This window comes from Oncorhynchus tshawytscha, linkage group LG26 (assembly GCF_018296145.1).
Source record: "Oncorhynchus tshawytscha isolate Ot180627B linkage group LG26, Otsh_v2.0, whole genome shotgun sequence".
NCBI classification, from domain to species: domain Eukaryota; kingdom Metazoa; phylum Chordata; class Actinopteri; order Salmoniformes; family Salmonidae; genus Oncorhynchus; species Oncorhynchus tshawytscha.
In genome coordinates, this window is record NC_056454.1 from 53,262,380 (window position 1) to 53,287,089 (window position 24,710).

The following is a 24,710-nucleotide window of genomic DNA, read 5'->3' on the forward strand; positions in this document are numbered from 1 at the left end:
TCATTGAACAACATGGGGTCATATTGTTATTACCATTCTAAACACGTTTAGCACTTTCAGTGAGTCTATTGCACGTATTTTATTGGAAATGGCAAAGGGAATATACACACAGGGTTAAAACTATGTGAAAAGTAATTATTGTAGTAATTTATGTTTTCACTAATTGGGGAAGATCTCAGTGTCGTATTGAAGAAATTAAAACGTATCCAAAGACTTCCTTCTCAACCAAGTCAACAAACTCACTTTTAAAGTCGATATGTGGTAAAGGTGATGGCAACACGCCATCTCACTTGTTCTAAAGTTCAACATCAGCTGCACGCGCCATGGTATATGAGGAGTCGGAGTGACTTTTCTCCAGAACAATAATGGCCACGTACTCTCGGCTCCCGGGATCCGTTGCTCTGATAACGCTTCAGAATCCACCTGTCAACGCGCTCAGGTGAGTTAAAAATAACTTGGTACGGTTTGGATAATATTGCACGCAGTAGAAATGTAGATAAACATGTTCCTGTCGATTAGTAGGCGTATGTGTTACGAAGGTGACAACCAAAGCAGGTTGGTTTGCACCTGTCATGTCCTTGTTAGAAATACTTGTCTTTATACTTAAGATTCTAATATTATTATTAAAGTATAGCTAGTATGGGATGTAATCATGTAAATTGAATTCCTGTAGTGTTGGAACATATACTGTAACTTTACATGATTCTGCACCTGTCTGTCTGTGCATTTTGGACCTTTAGTGTCATATTGCTGTGATTTCTGTCTGTCTGTGTCCCCAGTGCAGCGGTGCGACAGGGCATAGTAGATACGGTGCAGAGGGCCCTGAAGGACCCAAAGGTGACATCTGTAGTGATCTGTGGACAGAATGGGAAGTTCTGTGGAGGTAAGAATGTCCTTATAGATTCTACAGTATACTGCTGTGTTTGAAATGGAACCCCATTCAGTATATAGTGCTTTGCTTTTGATCAGGGCAAAAGTAATGCACTATATAGGTCTGTCTCGACTAGAGGTCTGGATCTGTCTGCGTCCCAATTGGCCCCTATATATAGTAGTGCACTATCTAAGGAAATAGGGAGCATTTTGGGATGCACCGTGAGTTTCTGAAGGTTAAGGCAATAGTGAACCATAACGGGGATAGACCACATCAATAAGGTACCATTGGAGATGCAAACTTTGTCTCCCAGCAACACTAGATAGAGGTTTATCTATTTCTCACTTTCAAATCTGTTTTATTATGAAGCATAATCATTCAGGTATACAACTGTACAATGCGATCAGAGGTTTGTCTGTTTCTACCAGGGGCGGACATCAGGGAGTTTGCGGGGCCGATGTTGGGGCCCCCCCTGGTGCCCATGATCCATGCTATTGAGGCTGTGGACAAGCCTGTGGCGGCAGCCATCGAGGGAGTAGCACTGGGAGGAGGACTGGAGTTAGCACTGGGCTGCCACTATCGCATTGCACACTCCAAGGTTAGTTTCATGATTCTCTCTCAGGGATCAACGTCCAAATGACTGGCTGACTGATCATAGGTCCGACTGACTGACTGACTGACTGATCATAGGTCCGACTGACTGACTGATTGATTGACTGACTGACTGATCATAGGACTGACTGACTGACTGACTGACTGACCATACGTCCAGCTGAGTACCTGACTTGATCATAGGTCTGACTGACTGACTGATCATAGGACTGACTGACTGATCATAGGTCTGACTGACTGACTGTATTTGTATTTATTATGGATCCCCATTAGTTCCTGCCAAGGCAGCAGCTACTCTTCCTGGGGTTTATTATGGATCCCCATTAGTTCCTGCCAAGGCAGCAGCTACTCTTCCTGGGGTTTATTATGGATCCCCATTAGTTCCTGTCAAGGCAGCAGCTACTCTTCCTGGGGTTTATTATGGATCCCCATTAGTTCCTGCCAAGGCAACAGCTACTCTTCCTGGGGTTTATTATGGATCCCCATTAGTTCCTGCCAAGGCAGCAGCTACTCTTCCTGGGGTTTATTATGGATCCCCATTAGTTCCTGCCAAGGCAGCAGCTACTCTTCCTGGGGTTTATTATGGATCCCCATTAGTTCCTGCCAAGGCAGCAGCTACTCTTCCTGGGGTTTATTATGGATCCCCATTAGTTCCTGCCAAGGCAGCAGCTACTCTTCCTGGGGTTTATTATGGATCCCCAGTAGTTCCTGTCAAGGCAGCAGCTACTCTTCCTGGGGTCCAAACATAATAAAGCACTTACGTTTATTTAACCGTTATTTAACTAGGGATTACATATAAAACAAAAGATTAAACAGTACATCATAACATGAACTACATATCTAAAATACAAACTGTATAATACCACCATACAATAATATTACAATGTGTGTGCTAGCGTCTGTGTGTCTCTTCACAGTCCCCACTGTTCCATGAGGTGTATTTTTACCTGCTTTTTAAATCTGATTCTACTGCTGCATCAGTTACCTGATGTGGAATAGAGTTCCATGTAGTCATGGCTCTATGTAGTACTGTGGAATAGAGTTCCATGTAGTCATGGCTCTAGGTAGTACTGTGGAATAGAGTTCCATGTAGTCATGGCTCTATGTAGTACTGTGGAATAGAGTTCCATGTAGTCATGGCTCTAGGTAGTACTGTGGAATAGAGTTCCATGTAGTCATGGCTCTATGTAGTACTCTGTACCTCCCATAATCTGATTGACTGATCATAGGGCCCACTGATTGCCCACTGACTGAGTGGTCTGACTGACTGACAGTGGGTTGTTCAGGGGCAGAACGACAGATTTGTACCTTGTCAGCTCGGGGATTTGAACTTGCAACCTTCCGGTTACTAGTCCAACACTCTAACCACTAGGCTACACTGACTGACTGGCTGACCGACTGACCGACTGACCGACCGACCGACCGATCGATCATAGGTCTGTTGTAATCGGCTGAACTTTGATCATTGAGATTGTAAATGAATGATAGGAAATGAAAGAGACTGGGTGTTATGTCAGAAGTGAATGGTTCTCTGAAGAAAGACAGATGGCTTCGGAATGTGTTGGGGGGGATGAGAGGAGAGCAACGTGTGAAACGGGAGACAGATGGACATCTGTAGATTAGATGAAGGAGGGGGTGAGGACAGATTCTCTTAAGAGGGTAATACATGTTTGGTATCCTGTTACCCTCTTTATTAGCTTCCTGTGGAGCCATAAAATGTAGGAATTGGACAGAAGGAGGAGTGTTTTAAGTAAAATGTATATAACTGTGATGTGAGAAATGTTTTGCTGTCTAATTACAGAACCTTTGGGAAGATTTAAACTTGGTTAAAGCTTCTCTAGTGTTCATGAGTTATTTACTCTGAAAAATAATGACCTAACAGGACTGATTGACAGTGTTCTCTGGAATGTTAAAATGGCTCTGGAAGAAATGGCAGCAGTGTTACGGCGCCCAACCAATGGTGGTATTATGTGGGGGTTTATTTGCGTTATTTGTAGCTTATTATGTACATAATGTTTCTGCAACCGTATCTTACGGCAAAACAGAACTTCTGGATATCAGGACTGAGATCACTCACCTCGGATTAGACAAAGAGCTTCTGGATATCAGGACTGAGATCACTCACCTCGGATTAGACAAAGAGCTTCTGGATATCAGGACAGCGATCACTCACCTCGGATTAGACTAAGAGCTTCTGGATATCAGGACAGCGATCACTCACCTCGGATTAGACAAAGAGCTTCTGGATATCAGGACAGCGATCACTCACCTCGGATTAGACTAAGAGCTTCTGGATATCAGGACAGCGATCACTCACCTCGGATTAGACTAAGAGTTTCTGGATATCAGGACAGCGATCACTCACCTCGGATTAGACTAAGAGTTTCTGGATATCAGGACAGCGATCACTCACCTCGGATTAGACTAAGAGTTTCTGGATATCAGGACAGCGATCACTCACCTCGGATTAGACAAAGATTTTTTCTTCAACAAGCAAGATGCACAGGACATTCTCCAAACACTCCCCGTTATTTTGCAAGAGGAAGAGGCGCAGGTACAGGGGACACAGGGGACACAGCGGGTACAGGGGACACAGAGCGGGATGAGGATGAGAGGAAGAGACACAGGTACAGGGGACACAGAGCAGGATGAGAGGAAGAGGCGCAGGTACAGGGGACACAGAGCGGGATGAGAGGAAGAGACACAGGTACAGGGGACACAGAGCGGGATGAGAGGAAGAGACACAGGTACAGGGGACACAGAGCGGGATGAGAGGAAGAGACACAGGTACAGGGGACACAGAGCGGGCAGCTCTAGCAGGGCAGAGATTTGACCAACTGACTTGTTGGAAAGGTGGCATCCTATGACGGTGCCATGTTGAAAGTGACTGAACTCTTCAGGAAGGCTATTCTACTACCAATGTTTGTCTATGGAGATTGCATGGCTGTGTTTTACACACATGTCAGCAACAAGTGTGACTGAAACAGCCGAATCCACTAATTTGAAAGGGTGTCCACATACTATTGACCAAACAGTGTATGTAGCTTTTATTTCTATTGTCATTCTATTGTTTTGTTCTTGTTTGGTTGTATTTTCTTTGCTGTACATTGTGGGTTTTTTGAAAGGCATTTTAAATCCTATGTGTTATTATTATTCAACATAATAACATCTGTTTTCAGGCCCTTCTAGGACTTCCAGAGGTGACCCTGGGTCTGCTGCCAGGCGCAGGGGGGTCACAACGTCTACCCAGACTCATAGGGTTAACAGCTGCCCTGGACCTCATCACTACAGGTAGACAACATGACTCATCCTTTTTTTCCTCTCGCTAGAAATGTCTTTTCATCTCATGTCTTTGCACATTCAATGTACAGATGCATTATGGGTTCCGTTTGTATTCGTAATATATCATTAGCATTGTTTTACATAAAATGCTTACGGTATTTATTGCTTAAAAGGTTGCCGCCGGAGACGTACTTTGTCCATGTCTCCAGCAGGGGTCAGCATTGTACCTTTTGAGCAGTCACCTTTCTATTCCATGCTGTTAAATCAAATCAAATCCTAATGCTTGTCAATGAAACCGTAGTCACTAGAAGTTTTCTGACAATTGTTTATTACACTTACCCTAAAGCAAGATGAATCCCTTAAAATACTGAATTAGGGCCAGCGCTGTAAAATAAGACCATATGACTGTCCAATCCTGATACTTTTGGTCATGTAGTATAAGTGAAAAAATTATGTGGATAACTGCTCATCAAACATTTCCAAAATCATTGGTGTTATGCATTGGGGTTCTTCTGGCATCTGCAAAAGCCAGATTTGTTCGTCGGACTGCCAGATGGTGAAGCCTGATTCATCACTCCAGAGAACGTGTTTCCACTACTCCAGAGTTCAGCGAGCTTTACACCACTCCAGCCGACGCTTGGCATTGCGCATGGTGATCTTAGGCTTGTGTGCTGCTGCTCGGCCATGGAAACCCGTTTTATGAAACTCCCGGCGAACAGTTCTTGTGCTGACGTTACTTCCAGTGGCAGTTTGGAACTCTGTAGTGAGTGTTGCTTCCAGTGGCAGTTTGGAACTCGGTAGTGAGTGTTGCTTCCAGAGGCAGTTTGGAACTCGGTAGTGAGTGTTGCTTCCAGAGGCAGTTTGGAACTCTGTAGTGAGTGTTGCTTCCAGAGGCAGTTTGGAACTCGGTAGTGAGTGTTGCTTCCAGAGGCAGTTTGGAACTCTGTAGTGAGTGTTCCTTCCAGAGGCAGTTTGGAACTCGGTAGTGAGTGTTGCAACCAAGGACAGATGATTTTTACGCGCTATGTGCTTTAGCACTTGGCAGTCCCGTTCTGTGAGCTTGTGTGGCCTATCACTTCGCGGCTGAGACGGTGTTGCTCCTAGATGTTTCCACTTCACAATAACAGCACTTACAGTTGACCGGGGCAGAAATTTGATGAACTGACTTGTTGGAAACCTGGCATCCTATGACGCTGCCACATTGAAAGTCACTGAGCTCTTCAGTAAGGCCATTCTACTGCCAATGTTTGTCTAATGTGAAGGGGTGTCGACATACTTTTGTATATACAGTGCATTCGGAAAGTATTCAGACCCTTTGACTTTTTCCACATTTTGTTACGTCACAGCCTTATTATAAAATCTATTAAAATCTCCCTTATAAATCTACACGTGGTACCTCATAATGCCTCATAATGCCCCATAATGCCAAAGCAAATAAATGTTGTTGTTTTTTTGCAAATGTATTAAAAATAAAAAACAGACCCTTTGCTATGAGACTCAAAATTGAGCTCCGGTGCATCCTGTTTCCATTGATCATCCTTGTGTTAAATTCAATTGATTGGACATGATTTGGAAAGGCACACATATCTACAGTGGCTTGCGAAAGTATTCACCCCCCTTGTCATTTTTTCCTATTTTGTTGTCTTACAACCTGGAATTAAAATAGATTTTGGGGGGGTTTGTATCATTTGATTTACACAGCGTGCCTAGCACTTTGAAGATGCAAAATATTTTTAATTGTGAAACAGACAGGAAGTAAGACAAAAAAACGGAAAACTTGAGCGTGCGTAACTATTCAGCCCCCAAAAGTCAATACTTTGTCGAGCCACCTTTTGCAGCAATTACAGCTGCAAGTATCTTGGGGTATGTCTCTATAAGCTTGGCACATCTAGACACTGGGATTTCTGCCCATTCTTCATGGCAAAACTGCTCCAGTTCCTTCAAGTCGGATGGGTTCAGCTGGTGTACAGCAATCTTTAAGTCATACCACAGATTCTCAATTGGATTGAGGTCTGGGCTTTGACAAGGCCATTCCAAGACATTTAAATGTTTCCCCTTAAACCACTCGAGTGTTGCTTTAGCAGTATGCTTAGGGTCATTGTCCTGCTGGAAGGTGAACATCCGTCCCAGTCTCAAATCTCTGGAAGACTGAAAAACAGGCTTCCCTCAAGAATTTCCCTGCATTTAGCGCCATCCATCATTCCTTCAATTCTGATGAGTTTCCCAGTCCCTGTCAATGAAAACATCCCCACAGCATGATGCTGCCACCATCATGCTTCACTGTAGGGATGGTGTTCTCTGTGTGATGAGAGGTGTTGGGTTTGCGCCAGACATAGTGTTTTCCTTGATGGACAAAAAGCTACATTTTAGTCTCATCTGACCAGAGTACCTTCTTCCATATGTTTGGGGTTTGCTTTTTTTTTCTCTTTAAACAATGGTTGTTTTTCTGGCCACTCTTCTGTAAAGCCCAGCTCTGTGGAGTGTACAGCTTAAAGTGGTCCTATGGACAGATACTCCAATCTCCGCTGTGGAGCTTTGCAGCTCCTTCAGGGTTATTGTTGGTGTCTTTGTTGCCTCTGATTAACTTCACTAGGGTAGGGGGCAGCATTCAGAATTCTGCATGAAAAGTGTGCCCAAATTAAACTGCCTGCTACTCAGGCCCATAAGCTAGGATATGGATATAATTAGTAGATTTGGATAGAAAAAAATAGAAATAGAAAGTTTCCAAAACAGGCAGTTAACCCACTGTTCCCAGGCCGTCATTGAAAATAAGAATGTGTTCTTAACTGACTTGCCTGGTTAAATAAAGGTAAAATAACAGAACTGATATGGCAGGTGAAAACCTGAGAAAATCCAACCAGGAAGTACTATAATTTTGAAAGGCTGTTTTTCCACTGAAAGCCTGTCCACCAAATAAAGACTTAGGACCCAGTTCACAATCTCTATGGCTTCCTCCACATGTGACCAGTCTTTAGGCATTGTTTCAGGCTTTTACTCTGAAAATGAGGGAGATACACTGCTTTCAAAGAGAGGACAGTGGAAATTTCCATCCATAAACCAAGCACGTGAGCGCGCATTTCTTGTTTACCTTTTCCATTGATGAAGCTCTTGTCCGGTTGAAATATTTATTATTTTTGACAAAAACAACCAGAGGATTGATTTTAAACATCGTTTGACATGTTTCTACTGTCTTTTATTGTACTTTTTTGACTTTTCATCTTGGTTTTGAGAGCACGCATTGTGCCTTTGGATTTCTGAACTAAACGCACCAACAAAACTGAGGTATTTGGACATAAAGATAAAATCAAATGAAAATGTATTTGTCAACATCACAAAGGTTAGTGGATTTTAATGCTATTTCTGACTTTTGTGATACTGTGCTTCTAATGGAAAAATCAAATCAAATTTTATTTGACACATAACATGGTTAGCAGATGTTAATGCGAGTTCAGCGTAAATGCTTTTTCTAGTTGACAATGCAGTAATTAACGAGCAAGTTTAACTAACATTCTTAAAAACACTTGTCTTATACAATGTGTAATGATAATTTCTACATAATTTGAGTGATGGTACAGAGCAGCATAGGCAAGATACAGTAGATGATTGTTTACAGTATATGCATTTGAGATACATAAAACACCCATTTCAAATGAGGATATTGGCCAAAAAGGATGCAACTTTATAGAGTACAAAACACACGTTTGCATATGAGATGAACAATGAAGGCCCGTAAGTAACATTATATAAGAGCATTGTTTAAAGGTTAGTGATTATATTTACATCATTTCCCTTTCAATTCCCCTTGATTAAAATGGCTGGAGTGGTTTTCAGTGTCATTGACAGTGTGCTGACCTAGCCACTCAATGTTTGGTGGTGGCTGTTTAACAGTCTGATGGCCTTTTGAGATAGGAAGCTGTTTTTGGAGTCTTCGGTCCCAGTTTTGATGCACCTGTAAAATACTTGTATGTTTGACAGCGGGGTTTTAACAGGCAGTTTCTCGGTTGGTTGATGTCCCCTGATGATCTTTATGGGACTTCCTGTAGCATCGGGTGGTGTAGGTGTCCTGGAGGGCAGGTAGTTTGCCCCTGTGATGTTTTGTGCAGACCTCACTACCCTCTGGAGCCTTTGTTGAGGTGCCATATTCTTTCCATTTTTGATAATGGATTTAAGGATGCTCTGTGTGGATGTTCAAAGTTATGATATTTTTTCAGCCTGACCTGATCTGTATTTCTACACAACTTTGTCCCTGACCTGTCTGTGTGAGTGGACCAATTCAGTTTGTCTTGATGTGTGCCGCTTGAACTTAAAACTTGTGTTGCAGACTACTGTTCCATCGATGTGGATGGGTGTATCCCTCTGAGATCATCCTGAAGTCAGAATCATCTCCTTAGTTTTGTTGACGTTGAGTGTGACTTTATTTTCCTGAACCTGTGACTTCTGAAGGTAATTGCCCTCACCTCTTCCCTTAGGGGCTTCATAGCAAAGTCGTTGTGAATCAACCTACCACTGTTTCTCGTCAAATTTTGATGATTTTTTTGGAACAAGTGTTTGTTTTTGTGTATGTGTTTGTGAACAGGGAAATACAAAGGGCTCAAATCTGTTATTGCTTTGTCATTATGGGGCCCCAGTGTGATGTCATTAGCGGGGGATTGTGTTGTCATTATGGGGTATTGTGATGTCATTTTGGGGTATTGTGATGTCATTATGGGGTATTATTGCCCGTTGTCATTACCCAGGGTATTGTGTTGTCATTAGGGGGGTACTTGTGTTGTCATTAGGGGCTGTATTGTGAACAGCATTCTCATTAGGTATTCCTCTTGTCAGATGGGTTAGGGTCAGTGTGCAGGGTTGAGATTGTCATTCTGTGGACCTATTTGGGCTGTAAGCAAATGGTGTAGTGGTTGTCAAGGGTGTCAGGTAGGGATGGAGGGGTAAAAAAACAATTTCAATAAGGCTGTCATGATGACGGATGTGAAAAAGTGCAAGGGGTCTGAATACTTTCAAAATGCCCTTAGCTTTCTGGGAAAAACAATGGTGAGAAAATCTTGAAATGTGGGAACAGCAGACTGGTATAGGGATTGATTGAATATGTCCTAAACACAGAGCTGGTTGTATGCTCTGAGGGCGCGGCTGGGGATGCCATCTGGGCCTGCAGCTGAGGCCACGTTTAAATGTCTTAATCCTAGATCAGTGAAGGAGAGACCCGATGTTTCAACGTTGTGGACCAGTGCCGTGGCAGTTCGTCCGGAGAGTTGCAGGTAGGAGTTGCTGACATGAGACATCATGATGATGATTGGGCTGGGATTCTTTGTAATCCGTTTGACTGTAGACCCTGCCACATATTTGTGTCTGAGCCGTTTGAAAAACTGAGATAACTTTGTCTCTGTACTGGCGCTTAGCTTGTTTGAAGGATATGCGGAGGGAAAATAGCTGCACTGTTTGTATTCAGTCATGTTACCAGACACCTTGCCCTGATTAAAAGCAGTGGTTCATTTTCAGGAATGCTGCCATCAATCCACGTTTCTGGTTAGGGAATGTTTTAATCGTTGCTAGGGAAAAGACATCTTCAACGCACGTTCTAATGAACTCCCACAAATATCAGCGTATTCCAATGTTGTTGTCTGACCTAATAAACATCTCCCAGTCCACGTGATGGAAGCAGTCTTGGAGTGTGGAGTCAGCTTGGTCGGACCAGCGTTGGACAGACCTCAGCGTGGGAGATTTTTTAGTTTCTGTCTGTAGGCAGGGATCATTTCAAAATGCATTTTTTTTTTGCTTTGTCATTATGGGGCGGGTGATGTCATTATGGGGTATTGTGATGTCATTATGGGGTATTTTGTGTTTTGTTTGATGAGGGATATGCTGATAAAATTTAGGGAGTCTTGTTTTCAGATTAGCCTTGTTAAAATCCCCAGCTACAATGAATGCAGCCTCCGGATAAATCGTTTCCAGTTTGCAGAGAGTTAAATAAAGTTCGTTCAGAGCCATCGATGTGTCTGCTTGGGGGGGGGATATATACGGCTGTGATTATAATCGAAGAGAATTCTCTTGGTAGATAATGCGGTCTACATTTGATTGTGAGGAATTCTAAATCAGGTGAACAGAAGGATTTGAGTTTCTATTTCTAGTTCCGACAATGCAGTAATAACCAACAAGTAATCTAACTAACAATTCCAAAACTACTGTCTTATACACAGTGTAAGGGGATAAAGAATATGTACATAAAGATATATGAATGAGTGATGGTACAGAGCAGCATAGGCAAGATACAGTAGATGGTATCGAGTACAGTATATACATATGAGATGAGTATGTAAACAAAGTGGCATAGTTAAAGTGGCTAGTGATACATGTATTACATAAGGATGCAGTAGATGATATAGAGTACAGTATATACGTATGCATATAAGATGAATAATGTAGGGTATGTAACATTATATTAGGTAGCATTGTTTAAAGTGGCTAGTGATATATTTTATATAATTTCCCATCAATTCCCATTATTAAAGTGGCTGGAGTTGAGTCAGTGTCAGTGTGTTGGCAGCACCCACTCAATGTTAGTGGTGGCTGTTTAACAGTCTGATGGCCTTGAGATAGAAGCTGTTTTTCAGTCTCTCGGTCCCAGCTTTGATGCACCTGTACTGACCTCGCCTTCTGGATGATAGCGGGGTGAACAGGTAGTGGCTCGGGTGGTTGTTGTCCTTGATGATCTTTATGGCCTTCCTGTAACATCGGGTGGTGTAGGTGTCCTGGAGGGCAGGTAGTTTGCCCCCGGTGATGCGTTGTGCAGACCTCACTACCCTCTGAGAGCCTTACGGTTGTGGGCGGAGCAGTTGCCATGTGATGCATGTTGATGCGGTAGGAGGATGCAGCCCGCCAGGATGCTTGATGTGTAACATCGAGCTTTAGAATAGGAGAGAGCATCTGTAGAAGTTTGAGTGCTTTTGGTGACAAGCCGAATTTCTTCAGCCTCCTGAGGTTGAAGAGGCGCTGCTGCGCCTTCTTCACGATGCTGTCTTTGTGAGTGGACCAATTCAGTTTGTCTGTGATGTGTATGCCGAGGAACTTAAAACTTGCTACCCTCTCCACTACTGTTCCATCGATGTGGATAGGGGGGTCTTCCCTCTGCTGTTTCCTGAAGTCCACAATCATCTCCTTAGTTTTGTTGACGTTGAGTGTGAGGTTATTTTCCTGACACCATACTCCGAGGGCCCTCACCTCCTCCCTGTAGGCCGTCTTGTCGTTGTTGGTAATCAAGCCTACCACTGTTGTGTCGTCCGCAAACTTGATGATTGAGTTGGAGGCGTGCGTGGCCACGCAGTCGTGGGTGAACAGGGAGTACAGGAGAGGGCTCAGAACGCACCCTTGTGGGGCCCCAGTGTTGATGATCAGCGGGGTGGAGATGTTGTTGCCTACCCTCACTACCTCTGCATGACATGTCAGGATGTTAAGGATGACATGTTCCACCAGGATGTTAGAGGATGACATGTTTAGAGAACCAGTTGATAGAGGATGACATGTTCAGAGAACCAGGCTGACAGAGGATGACATGTTCAGACCAGGCTGATGAGGATGACATGTTTAGAGAACCAGGCAGAAGTCCAGTACCCAGTTGCACAGGGCGGGGTCGAGACCCAGGGTCTCGAGCTTGATGACGAGCTTGGAGGGTACTATGGTGTTGAATGCCGAGCTGTAGTCGATGAACAGCATTCTCACATAGGTATTCCTCTTGTAGAGATGGGTTAGGGCAGTGTGCAGTGTGGTTGAGATTGCATCGTCTGTGGACCTATTTGGGCGGTAAGCAAATTGGAGTGGGTCTTGGGTGTCAGGTAGGGTGGAGGTGATATGGTCCTTGACTAGTCTCTCAAAGCACTTCATGATGACGGAAGTGAGTGCTACGGGGCGGTAGTCGTTTAGCTCAGTTACCTTAGCTTTCTTGGGAACAGGAACAATGGTGGCCCTCTTGAAGCATGTGGGAACAGCAGACTGGTATAGGGATTGATTGAATATGTCCGTAAACACACCGGCCAGCTGGTCTGCGCATGCTCTGAGGGCGCGGCTGGGGATGCCGTCTGGGCCTGCAGCCTTGCGAGGGTTAACACGTTTAAAGATTAACTTTATCGAAGAAAACAAACATTTGTTGTCTAACATGGAGACCTGGGAGTGCCACCAGATGAAGATCATCAAAGGTAAGTGATTAATTTTAATGCTATTTCTGACTTTTGTGAAGCTCTCCTTGGTTGGAAAATTGCTGTATGGGTTTCTGTGTCTAGTCGCTGACCTAACATAATCGCAAAGTGTGCTTTCGCCGTAAAGCCTTTTTGAAATCTGACACCGGTTGCATTAAGTGGAAGTTTATCTGTATTCGTATGTTTAACACTTGTATCTTTTATCAATGTTTATGGTGAGTATTTCTGTTTTTTGATGTGGCTCTCTTTACTTTCACCGGATGTTTGTTTGAGACAATGCATTTCTGAACACAACACACCAATTTCAAATGGGGTTTTTGGACATAAAGATTAACTTTATCGAACAAAACACACATGTATTGTGTAACATGAAGTCCTGTGAGTGCCATCTGATGATCATCAAAGGTTAGTGATTAATTTAATCGCTACTTCTGACTTTTATGAGACCTCTCCTTGGCTGGAAAATGACTGTATGGTTTTCTGTGACTAGGTGCTGACCTAACATAATCGTTTGGTGTGCTTTCGCCGTAAAGCCTATTTGAAATTGAACACTGTGGCTGGATTTACAAGAAGTTTATCTTTAAAATGGTGTAAAATAATTTTAATTATGGGATTTCCTGACCTGTTTGGAGAGCACGTTTGTCTTCATGGTGCCGCTTGCTTAGTGGTGTTGCAGACTCTGGGGCCTTTCAGAATAGGTATATATACTGAGATCATGTGACAGATCATGTGACACTTAGATTGCGCACAGGTGGACTTTATTTAACTAATTCTGTGACTTCTGAAGGTAATTGGTTGCACCAGATCTTATTTAGGGGCTTCATAGCAAAGGGGGTGAAGACCTATGCATCACTTTTCTGTCATTTATTTTGTAGATTTTTTTTTAAACAAGTGTTTGTTTTTTTGTGTATGTGTTTGTCCATTACATGAAATACAAATCCAAATCTGTTATTGCTTTGTCATTATGGGGTATTGTGATGTGAGAAACTCCCCAAATACAGGTGTGCCAAGCTTGTAGTGTCATACCTAATAAGACTGGAGGCTGTAGTCGCTGCCAGAGATGCTTCAATAGAGTACTGAGTAAAGGGTGTGAATACTTATGTCAAGATTTTTCATCTTAGCAAACATTTCTAAAAGCATTTTTTTTTTGCTTTGTCATTATGGGGTATTGTGATGTCATTATGGGGTATTGTGATGTCATTATGGGGTATTTTGTGTTTTGTTTGATGAGGGGGGGGGCTATTTAATACATTTTTAGAACAAGGCTGTAACGTAACAAAGTGTGGAAAAAGTCAAGGGGTCTGAATACTTTCCCGAAGGCACTGCATGTCCCATTACACTTGTGGTAAACCGTTGGGTTGAGCACGCAGAGATTAACACAGAGACGGAGAGGTTCTTGTCAGAAAACACAACTTTAGACCTCGTGGGATACCATACACTGATGACAGTCGGTATGGCCCATCACGCTGATGACAGTCGGTATGGCCCATCACGCTGATGACAGTCGGTATGGCCCATCACGCTGATGACAGTCGGTATGGCCCATCACGCTGATGACAGTCGGTATGGCCCATCACGCTGATGACAGTCGGTATGGCCCATCATGCTGATGACAGTCGGTATGGCCCATCAAGCTGATGACAGTCGGTATGGCCCATCACGCTGATGACAGTCGGTATGGCCCATCACGCTGATGACAGTCGGTATGGCCCATCACGCTGATGACAGTCGGTATGGCCCATCACGCTGATGACAGTCGGTATGGCCCATCACGCTGATGACAGTCGGTATGGCCCATCACGCTGATGACAGTCGGTATGGCCCATCACGCTGATGACAGTCGGTATGGCCCTTCACGCTGATGACAGTCGGTATGGCCCTTCACGCTGATGACAGTCGGTATGGCCCTTCACGCTGATGACAGTCGGTATGGCCCTTCACGCTGATGACAGTCGGTATGGCCCTTCACACAGTTTTGCAAATATTCAGATGGGGGAGAAAATGTCTTCATGGGAAGAAATAATAGAACTCATGATAATTAAGGCAGACAGAGAGATGTGGAGCTTTAGAATAGGAGAGAGACATGTTGATGTGGAGCTTTAGAATAGGAGAGCGACATGTTGATGTGGAGCTTTAGAATAGGAGAGAGACATGTTGATGTGGAGCTTTAGAATAGGAGAGAGACATGTTGATGTGGAGCTTTAGAATAGGAGAGAGACATGTTGATGTGGAGCTTTAGAATAGGAGAGAGACATGTTGATGTGGAGCTTTAGAATAGGAGAGAGACATGTTGATGTGGAGCTTTAGAATAGGAGAGAGACATGTTGATGTGGAGATGATTGTCCAGCTTTTGACAGGAAGTCATCAACGAGAGAGGCAGAGGCTCAATGTAACCTGATGGTATCTGGTGGCAGTTTCTCTCTCTCTCTTTTTCTCCAATGCTCTCTCTCTCTCTCTTTGACACACACACACACACACACACACACACACACACACACACACACACACACACACACACACACACATCTGATTTATTTTTCTCCATTGAGCTGTGTGATTCCTCCCTGTCTGAGAGGAGAGATTAACAGTAGCTAGTCGTGACATCTGTCAACACAACCAGCCTTTACCCTCTGAACAACCCAATCGCACGTTCATGTCACAGACCAACCATTTACAGATTAAGTGCAGGAGTAATTCCACCCAAATGTGCACTAGATTCAGAGTGGCCTTCAGATGATATTTGATTGTGCAGTGTTACACCAAAACAACATTCTTTAGTGGTGCTCTGAGTAATACTCTCTGCATGACATGTTCAGAGAACCAGGCTGTTAGAGGATGACATGTTCAGAGAACCAGGCTGTTAGAGGATGACATGTTCAGAGAACCAGGCTGATAGAGGATGACATGTTCAGAGAACCAGGATGTTAGAGGATGACATGTTCAGAGAACCAGGTTGATAGAGGATGACATGTTCAGAGAACCAGGCTGTTAGAGGATGACATGTTCAGAGAACCAGGCTGACAGAGGATGACATGTTCAGAGAACCAGGCTGATAGAGGATGACATGTTTAGAGAACCAGGCTGATAGAGGATGACATGTTCAGAAGATGATTGTCCAGGCTGACAGAGGATGACATGTTCAGAGAACCAGGCTGATAGAGGATGACATGTTCAGAGAACCAGGCTGTTAGAGGATGACATGTTCAGAGAACCAGGCTGATAGAGGATGACATGTTCAGAGAACCAGGCTGATAGAGGATGACATGTTCAGAGAACCAGGCTGTTAGAGGATGACATGTTCAGAGAACCAGGCTGATAGAGGATGACATGTTCAGAGAACCAGGCTGTTAGAGGATGACATGTTCAGAGAACCAGGTTGATAGAGGATGACATGTTCAGAGAACCAGGCTGTTAGAGGATGACATGTTCAGAGAACCAGGCTGATGAGGATGACATGTTCAGAGAACCAGGATGTTAGAGGATGACTAGTTCAGAGAACCAGGCTGACAGAGGATGACATGTTCAGAGAACCAGGTTGATAGAGGATGACATGTTCAGAGAACCAGGCTGTTAGAGGATGACATGTTCAGAGAACCAGGATGTTAGAGGATGACATGTTCAGAGAACCAGGATGTTAGAGGATGACTAGTTCAGAGAACCAGGCTGTTAGAGGATGACATGTTCAGAGAACCAGGTTGATAGAGGATGACATGTTCAGAGAACCAGGCTGATAGAGGATGACATGTTCAGAGAACCAGGATGATAGAGGATGACATGTTCAGAGAACCAGGTTGATAGAGGATGACATGTTCAGAGAACCAGGCTGTTAGAGGATGACATGTTCAGAGAACCAGGCTGTTAGAGGATGACATGTTCAGAGAACCAGGCTGTTAGAGGATGACATGTTCAGAGAACCAGGCTGTTAGAGGATGACATGTTCAGAGAACCAGGTTGTTAGAGGATGACATGTTCAGAGAACCAGGTTGTTAGAGGATGACATGTTCAGAGAACCAGGCTGATAGAGGATGACATGTTTAGAGAACCAGGTTGTTAGAGGATGACATGTTCAGAGAACCAGGTTGTTATAGGACCTGACCTGAGTCCCAAATGGCGCCCCTTTCCCTATGTAGTGGCACTACTTTTGACACGCCACGCTTCAATGATCAAACTCCTCTGTTGCTAATACAATAAACCCAGTCTGGACCTCAAAGTTGCACATTAATAGGGAATAGGGTGCCATTTGGGATGCACACATAGTCGCCCAGAGATGAGTCTGTCCCTTTAAGGCTTGGTGGCCATGATGACCCACTAACTGGACCAGAGCCAGAGATGAGTCTGTCCCTTTAAGGCTTGGTGGCCATGATGACCCACTAACTGGACTAGAGCCAGAGATGAGTCTGTCCCTTTAAGGCTTGGTGGCCATGATGACCCACTAACTGACCCAGAGCCAGAGATGAGTCTGTCCCTTTAAGGCTTGGTAACCATGACGACCCACTAACTGGACCAGAGCCAGTGATGAGTCTGTCCCTTTAAGGCTTGGTGGCCATGATGACCCACTAACTGACCCAGAGCCAGAGATGAGTCTGTCCCTTTAAGGCTTGGTAACCATGACGACCCACTAACTGGACCAGAGCCAGAGATGAGTCTGTCCCTTTAAGGCTTGGTAACCATGACGACCCACTAACTGGACCAGAGCCAGTGATGAGTCTGTCCCTTTAAGGCTTGGTGGCCATGATGACCCACTAACTGACCCAGAGCCAGAGATGAGTCTGTCCCTTTAAGGCTTGGTGGCCATGATGACCCACTAACTGACCCAGAGCCAGAGATGCATCTACCTCAACAGAGCTGCTCTGATCTCATCCCACTACTGTCTCACCATGTCACTGGAGACAGGAAGAGGATTTAAGAGGCTTTTAACCGTGTTTAGATCTGGCCATCCTCTTCTCTTCACTGCTATTGTTCTCTGTTGGAGTGCTACTGAGTGGGAACCAGTAGAGTTTAGGGTGAATGCTCCTCAGTGCTACTGAGTAGGAACCAGTAGAGTTTAGCGTGAATGCTCCTCAGTGCTACTGAGTAGGAACCAGTAGAGTTTAGGGTGAATGCTCCTCAGTGCTACTGAGTAGGAACCAGTAGAGTTTAGCGTGAATGTTCACATTAGTTTTAGCGTGAATGTTCCTCAGTTAATGCCTAAAGTTTTAGCGTGAATGTTCCTCAGTGTTGTATAGGTTTAGAAACTTAGCCAGGGTTTGGAATCTGATCTGTCTGTTTCAGTCCATCTCCTCTGTCTGTGTGTGTTTTCAGTCCATCTCCTCTGTGTGTGTTCTCAGTCCATCTCATCTGTGTGTGTTTCAGGCCAGTCCCTGGACTCCCGTCGTCTGAGCACCCTGCCCTGCCCCTGCCCCCCAGACGTTGACTCCCTCTTGGACAAAACCATGGTAAAGGTCCGGCAGCGCTCCCGAGGTGCCCTGGCTCCGGTGGCCTGTGTTCAGGCTCTGATGGCGGCTGCCTCCCTACCTTACACCCAGGGTATGGAGAAGGAGAGGGACCTGCTGACCACCCTGTTCAACAGCGGCCAGGCCCGAGCTCTGCAGTATGCCTTCTTCTCCCAGAGGGTGGTGGGGAAGTGGAGTCTGCCTAGTGGGGCGAGCTGGGACAACAGTGCTGCCAGGACCATCAGCAAAGCTGCTGTTATTGGTGAGAGGGGTAACCTCTATTTCACTGAAGTCTACTCTTAAATCCAGGGTTTCAAGACTAAAGGTTTGTTAATATGGATGAACGCTTCTCCCTCTCTGTCCTTAGTTTGAAGATGTAATCAGGATACAGGTGTTTTATAAAACAGCCTTCTTCTGTGTGTTCTCTGTTCGACTCCCTCCTCATTATTTTGCAATCAATCGCCAGATTTTTCTCCACCTCCTTAGCTATCATACTCTGCTTCCACCGGGCATTCCACTGATTTCAAAACTCAGTCCTCCAGAAAGTTGAAAACATTAGCAACATTTGTGCAGTTCTTCGTGATATCTTTCAAAATATCCGGTTTATAAAGGATTACCTACACATACTGAGCAGCTCATGTTATAGACAGAAGTGTGCTACATGGCAGACCAATCCAAACTCATCTCTCTGCATGTTCAGCCCATCCAGCCAATCATGGCTAGCGGAAAGGTTCCTGTCTTTTTCTGTGGCTAAACCAGCTATGCTCGTAATTGAACACTTGTATTCTTATTTACAGATGGCAGTCAAGTCTGTTATTAAGGCACATGAGGGTTCACATGTTCCAGAACGCATTTCTGCCAAAAATAGCATTTAGATATAAAACACATTTTTTTTACGTTGAAATGCCTCTCCTGTAAAGTAGTGACATGCGACACATCCTGAAACAAGTCAGTAATGTGTTGTGTTGGAGAGTGGTACTCAGTAATGTGTTGTGTTGGAGAGTGGTACTCAGTAATGTGTTGTATTGGAGAGTGGTACTCAGTAATGTGTTGTGTTGGAGAGTGGTACTCAGTAATGTGTTGTATTGGAGAGTGGTACTCAGTAATGTGTTGTGTTGGAGAGTGGTACTCAGTAATGTGTTGTATTGGAGAGTGGTACTCAGTAATGTGTTGTGTTGGAGAGTGGTACTCAGTAATGTGTTGTGTTGGAGAGTGGTACTCAGTAATGTGTTGTATTGGAGAGTGGTACTCAGTAATGTGTTGGATTGGAGAGTGGTACTCAGTAATGTGTTGTGTTGGAGAGTGGTACTCAGTAATGTGTTGTATTGGAGAGTGGTACTCAGTAATGTGTTGTGTTGGAGAGTGGTACTCAGTAATGTGTTTTGTTGGAGAGTGGTACTCAGGAATGTGTTGTGTTGGAGAGTGGTACTCAGTAATGTGTTGTATTGGAGAGTGGTACTCAGTAATGTGTTGTGTTGGAGAGTGGTACTCAGTAATGTGTTGTGTTGGAGTGTTGTGTTGAGTGGTACTCAGTAATGTGTTGTGTTGGAGAGTGGTACTCAGTAATGTGTTGTGTTGGAGAGTGGGACTCAGTAATGTGTTGTGTTAATGTGTTGTGTTGGAGAGTGGTACTCAGTAATGTGTTGTATTGGAGAGTGGTACTCAGTAATGTGTTGTGTTGGAGAGTGGTACTCAGTAATGTGTTGTGTTGGAGAGTGGTACTCAGTAATGTGTTGTGTTGGAGAGTGGTACTCAGTAATGTGTTGTGTTGGAGAGTGGTACTCAGTAATGTGTTGTGTTGGAGAGTGGTACTCAGGAATGTGTTGTGTTGGAGAGTGGTACTCAGTAATGTGTTGTGTTGGAGAGTGGTACTCAGTAATGTGTTGTGTTGGAGAGTGGTACTCAGTAATGTGTTGTGTTGGAGAGTGGTACTCAGTAATGTGTTGTATTGGAGAGTGGTACTCAGTAATGTGTTGTATTGGAGAGTGGTACTCAGTAATGTGTTGTGTTGGAGAGTGGTACTCAGTAATGTGTTGTATTGGAGAGTGGTACTCAGTAATGTGTGGTACTCAGTAATGTGTTGTGTTGGAGAGTGGTACTCAGTAATGTGTTGTGTTGGAGAGTGGTACTCAGTAATGTGTTGTATTGGAGAGTGGTACTCAGTAATGTAATTGTGGTACTCAGTAATGTGTTGTGTTGGAGAGTGGTACTCAATAATGTAATGGTACTCAGTAATGTGTGTTGGAGAGTGGTACTCAGTAATGTGTTGTGTTGGAGAGTGGTACTCAGTAATGTGTTGTGTTGGAGAGTGGTACTCAGTAATGTGTTGTATTGGAGAGTGGTACTCAGTAATGTGTTGTGTTGGAGAGTGGTACTCAGTAATGTGTTGTGTTGGAGAGTGGTACTCAGTAATGTGTTGTGTTGGAGAGTGGTACTCAGTAATGTGTTGTGTTGGAGAGTGGTACACTGGATTTGCCTCAAACATACCACTTTGTATTCAGGGGAAAAAGTTAATTACTTTGCCACATTGTTTGCAGTTTTACTTTGGTGCCTTGTTGCAAACAGGAGGCATGTTTTGGAATATTATTGATTCTGTACAGGCTTCCTTCTTTTCACTCTGTCAATTAGTTTGGTATTGTGGAGTAACTACCATGTTGTTGATCCATCCTCAGTTTCCTCCCATCACAGCCATTAAACTCTGTAACTGTTTTAAAGTCACCATTGGCCTCAAGGCGAAAATCCTGAGCGGATTCATTCCTCTCCTTCAACTGAGTTAGGAAGGACGCCTGTGTCTTTGTAGTGACTGGGTGTAGATATACACCATCCGAAATGTAATTAAAGCTGCACCATGCTCAAAGGGATATTCAAGGTCTGCCTTTCATTTTTTATATTTACCCATCTACCAATAGGTGCCCTTCTTTGTGAGTCATTGGAAAACCTCCCTGGTCTTTGTGGTTGAATCTGTGTTTGAAATTCACTACTGGACTGAGGGACCTTCCAGATAATTGTATGTGTGGGGTACAGAGATGAGGTAGTCATTCAGAAATCATGTTAAACACCATTATTACACACACAGTGAGTCCATGACACTCATTATGTGCTCCTGAACTTGCCAAAACAAAGGGGTTGAATACTTACTTATTGACTCAAGACATTTATGCTTAATTTGTTTGATTTATTTGTAAACATTTCTAAAAACATAATTCCATCTTGACATTATGGGGTATTGTGATGTCATTATGAGGTAATGTGATGTCATTATGAGGTATTGTGTGTAGGACAGTGATGACAAATCTCAATTTAAATCCATTTTAAATTCAGACAAAATGTGGAAAACCTCCAGGGGCGTGAATACTTTGAAGGCTCTGTAAGTCCTCGTGTCCTTGGTGTTGTTTGTCTCCAGGTCTGGGTACCATGGGGCGTGGCATCGTTGTGGCACTGGCTCTGACGGGCATCTCTGTGGTTGCCGTGGAGACACAGGAAAAGCAGCTGGCAGAGGCCAGTCAGGTGGTTCCGGCGATGCTGCAGAGAGAGGCGGGGCGGCGAAGCTTGGCCACACCCCCAGGGGTTATCTCCTTCAGCTCTAATTTGCAGGACGTTTGTGAGGTAGAACTAGTTTTGTTTCTGCATTTTATAATGTACTGTAATTATCGCGTATTATAATTATCGCGTATTGTAATTATATTGTGTATTGTAATTATATTGTGTATTGTAATTATCGCGTATTGTAATTATCGCGTATTGTAATTATATTGCGTATTGTAATTATATTGTGTATTGTAATTATCGCGTATTGTAAGTATTGTGTATTTTAATTATATTGTGTATTGTAATTATATCGTGTTGTAATGTTATCATGTTGTAATTACATCGTGTATTGTAATTATTATATTGTGTATTTTAATTATATCAAAATAGTATATTGTGTTATCCTAGATGCATGTACTGTCTGTATATGTTAAAATGAACTCAATCAATCATTCAGGTGGAGTTGGTGATCGAGGCGGTGTTTGAGGACATGTCCCTGAAGCTGCAGGTGTTTAGGCATCTGACCTCTGTGTGTAGACCTGGGACCCTGCTCTGCTCCAACACCTCTGGCTTGGACATCGACCGGCTAGCTGCCGTCACCCAGAGCCCTGGCCTGGTGGTGGGGATGCACTTCTTTGCTCCGGCCCACGTCATGAAGCTGCTGGAGGTGGTGTATGGTCCACGGTCATCTCCGGAGGCGGTCGCCACGGCAATGCAGCTGGGCAAGAGGATGGGCAAAGTCAGCGTCGCCGTGGGCAACTGTCCGGGGTTTGTGGGTAACCGGATGTTGAAGCCGTACCTGGAACAGGCCAACTTCCTGTTGGAGGAAGGAGCCACGCCCCAGCAGGTGGACGAGGTGCTGGAGGAGTTTGGATTCCCCATGGGCGTGTTCCGGATGTCTGACCTATCAGGGCTGGATGTGGGCTGGAGGATCAGGAAGGAGGCAGGGCTTACAGGGCCAGGGGTGGAGTCAACCAGGACACGCCAGGGCCGACGGTACAGCCCGCTACCTGACCAGGTGTGTGAGGCAGGCCGGCTGGGCCAGAAGACGGGGAGGGGATGGTACCAGTATGACGGGCCTGGAGGCAGGGTGGCGCGGTCCGACCACTGGGTGAACATCTTCCTGGAGGCTTACAGGTAAATCTGTAATGATTTTAAATCTGTGTAACTGCGGATGTTAAAAGGGCTTTATAAAATAAATATGACTGACTAATGGATGGATGGCTATATATTTACATGTTAGTCATTTAACAGACGCTGTTCTCCAGAGAGACTTACAGGAGCTATTAGGGTTAAGTGCCTTGCTCAAGGGCACATCAACATATTTTTTTCACCTAGTCAGCTCAGGGATTCGAATCAGCGACCTTTCGAGTACTGGCCGAACGATCTTAATTGCTAGGCTACCTGCCGGGTTGGTTGGTATGGATGGGTGGTTGGGTGGATGGATAGATTGTTCGTCAATCAGTCAATTAATCAATCAATCGATTGATACAGGGCGGAGCACGGCCTGGTGGCCCGGAGCATCGCCCCGGAGGAGATCCTAGAACGCTGTCTCTACGCTCTGATCAATGAAGGCTTCAACATCCTGCAGGATGCCATGGCCGCCGGGCCGGAAGACATCGACGCCATCTATGTGTTTGGATACGGCTGGCCCCGGCACCACGGGGGACCCATGTTCCATGCAGGCCAGGTGGGATTGGGCAGGATCCTGGAGAGGCTGCAGCACCACCACCACAACCACCCTGACGTGCCTCATCTGAAGCCCAGCACGCTGCTGCGGAGGCTTGTCGCAGTGGGAAGTCCTCCGGTCCAGAAGTGGAGAGAGTTCATCAACAAAGAAAGAGTACACAGTCAGCTCTGAGATGCCCCAGCCTCACCTGTCAATGCAACCCTGTGATTTAATAATAAAGTCTCACATTAGAGATACGCCCAGGGATTTCTAGGGTATCAGTGCCTTCCCCACCATCAGCATGTGTGCCAAGTATCTTAGGAAATGTGATCTACTGTAATAAATACATTTTCTATAATACATTTTCTCATGCTTTCAAAATAATACCCACTGACACATTTATGGAGGGTTGGTTTTGTGTTTAATTGGGGTAAGTTGGCTTAATATTTGACTAGATTTAGCTGAACAGAGAACTGGGTATTTTGACAAGTCATACTCATAACTTAATAGTGTTCTCCACATGTCAGTGGGGTTTAGCCTTTGGCTGTTGGCATTTCATTCACCCTCCTGTCAAAATGAATTAACCAGACATTATTCTGCCTTTACCGGGGTGGAGAGAGGTCCTGATGCAGACTGAATCTGCAACCAGGCCTTTGTCTCTTAGCCGTGGAGAACCAGCCTAATCGCTGGCTCAATTCAATCAAAACCTGTGTCCAATGGTCAAATGAACTCAGACTGGTCTTAGGCACTGTGTAAAAACCTACAACTACTACCAGGGCGACCCCACCCCCCAACAGGTATGCTTTCACTTTTCAGAATTAGAAGTGTGTGGGATGAATATTGTAAATAAAGACATTGCTATGGCTGGTTTGAATGAATCCCAGCCATCACTTCTACTTATGGTTTGTTGCTATTAGGTGTTTTTTGGGTAGATTGTTTCTGTGGGTTATGAAAACCAGATGTTCAGGGAATTAACATTTATGAATAAATGCAAAACATTTGCCATTCCAAATGTAGACATACAGTACATTCAGAAAGTAGTCAGACCCCTTGACTTTTCACACATTTTGTAACGTCACAGCCTTATTCTAAAATGAAATAAATAAAATAAAAAATCTGACAAAGCA

General features: G+C 44.3%; 1 protein-coding gene across 1 annotated transcript; it reads left to right on the forward strand.

Annotated features, from left to right (window-relative positions):
- The first annotated feature begins 15 nt into the window (after nt 1-15).
- Nucleotides 16-24,479, forward strand: ehhadh (enoyl-CoA, hydratase/3-hydroxyacyl CoA dehydrogenase). Its single transcript, XM_042306392.1, has 10 exons — nt 16-439; nt 780-883; nt 1,300-1,469; nt 4,663-4,807; nt 9,590-9,599; nt 9,962-10,023; nt 18,307-18,648; nt 21,790-21,992; nt 22,372-23,051; nt 23,409-24,479. Exons 1-10 carry the CDS (start codon nt 366-368, stop codon nt 23,773-23,775), a joined length of 2,157 nt encoding a protein of 718 aa, XP_042162326.1. The 5' UTR covers nt 16-365; the 3' UTR covers nt 23,776-24,479.
- The last annotated feature ends 231 nt before the right edge of the window (nt 24,480-24,710 follow it).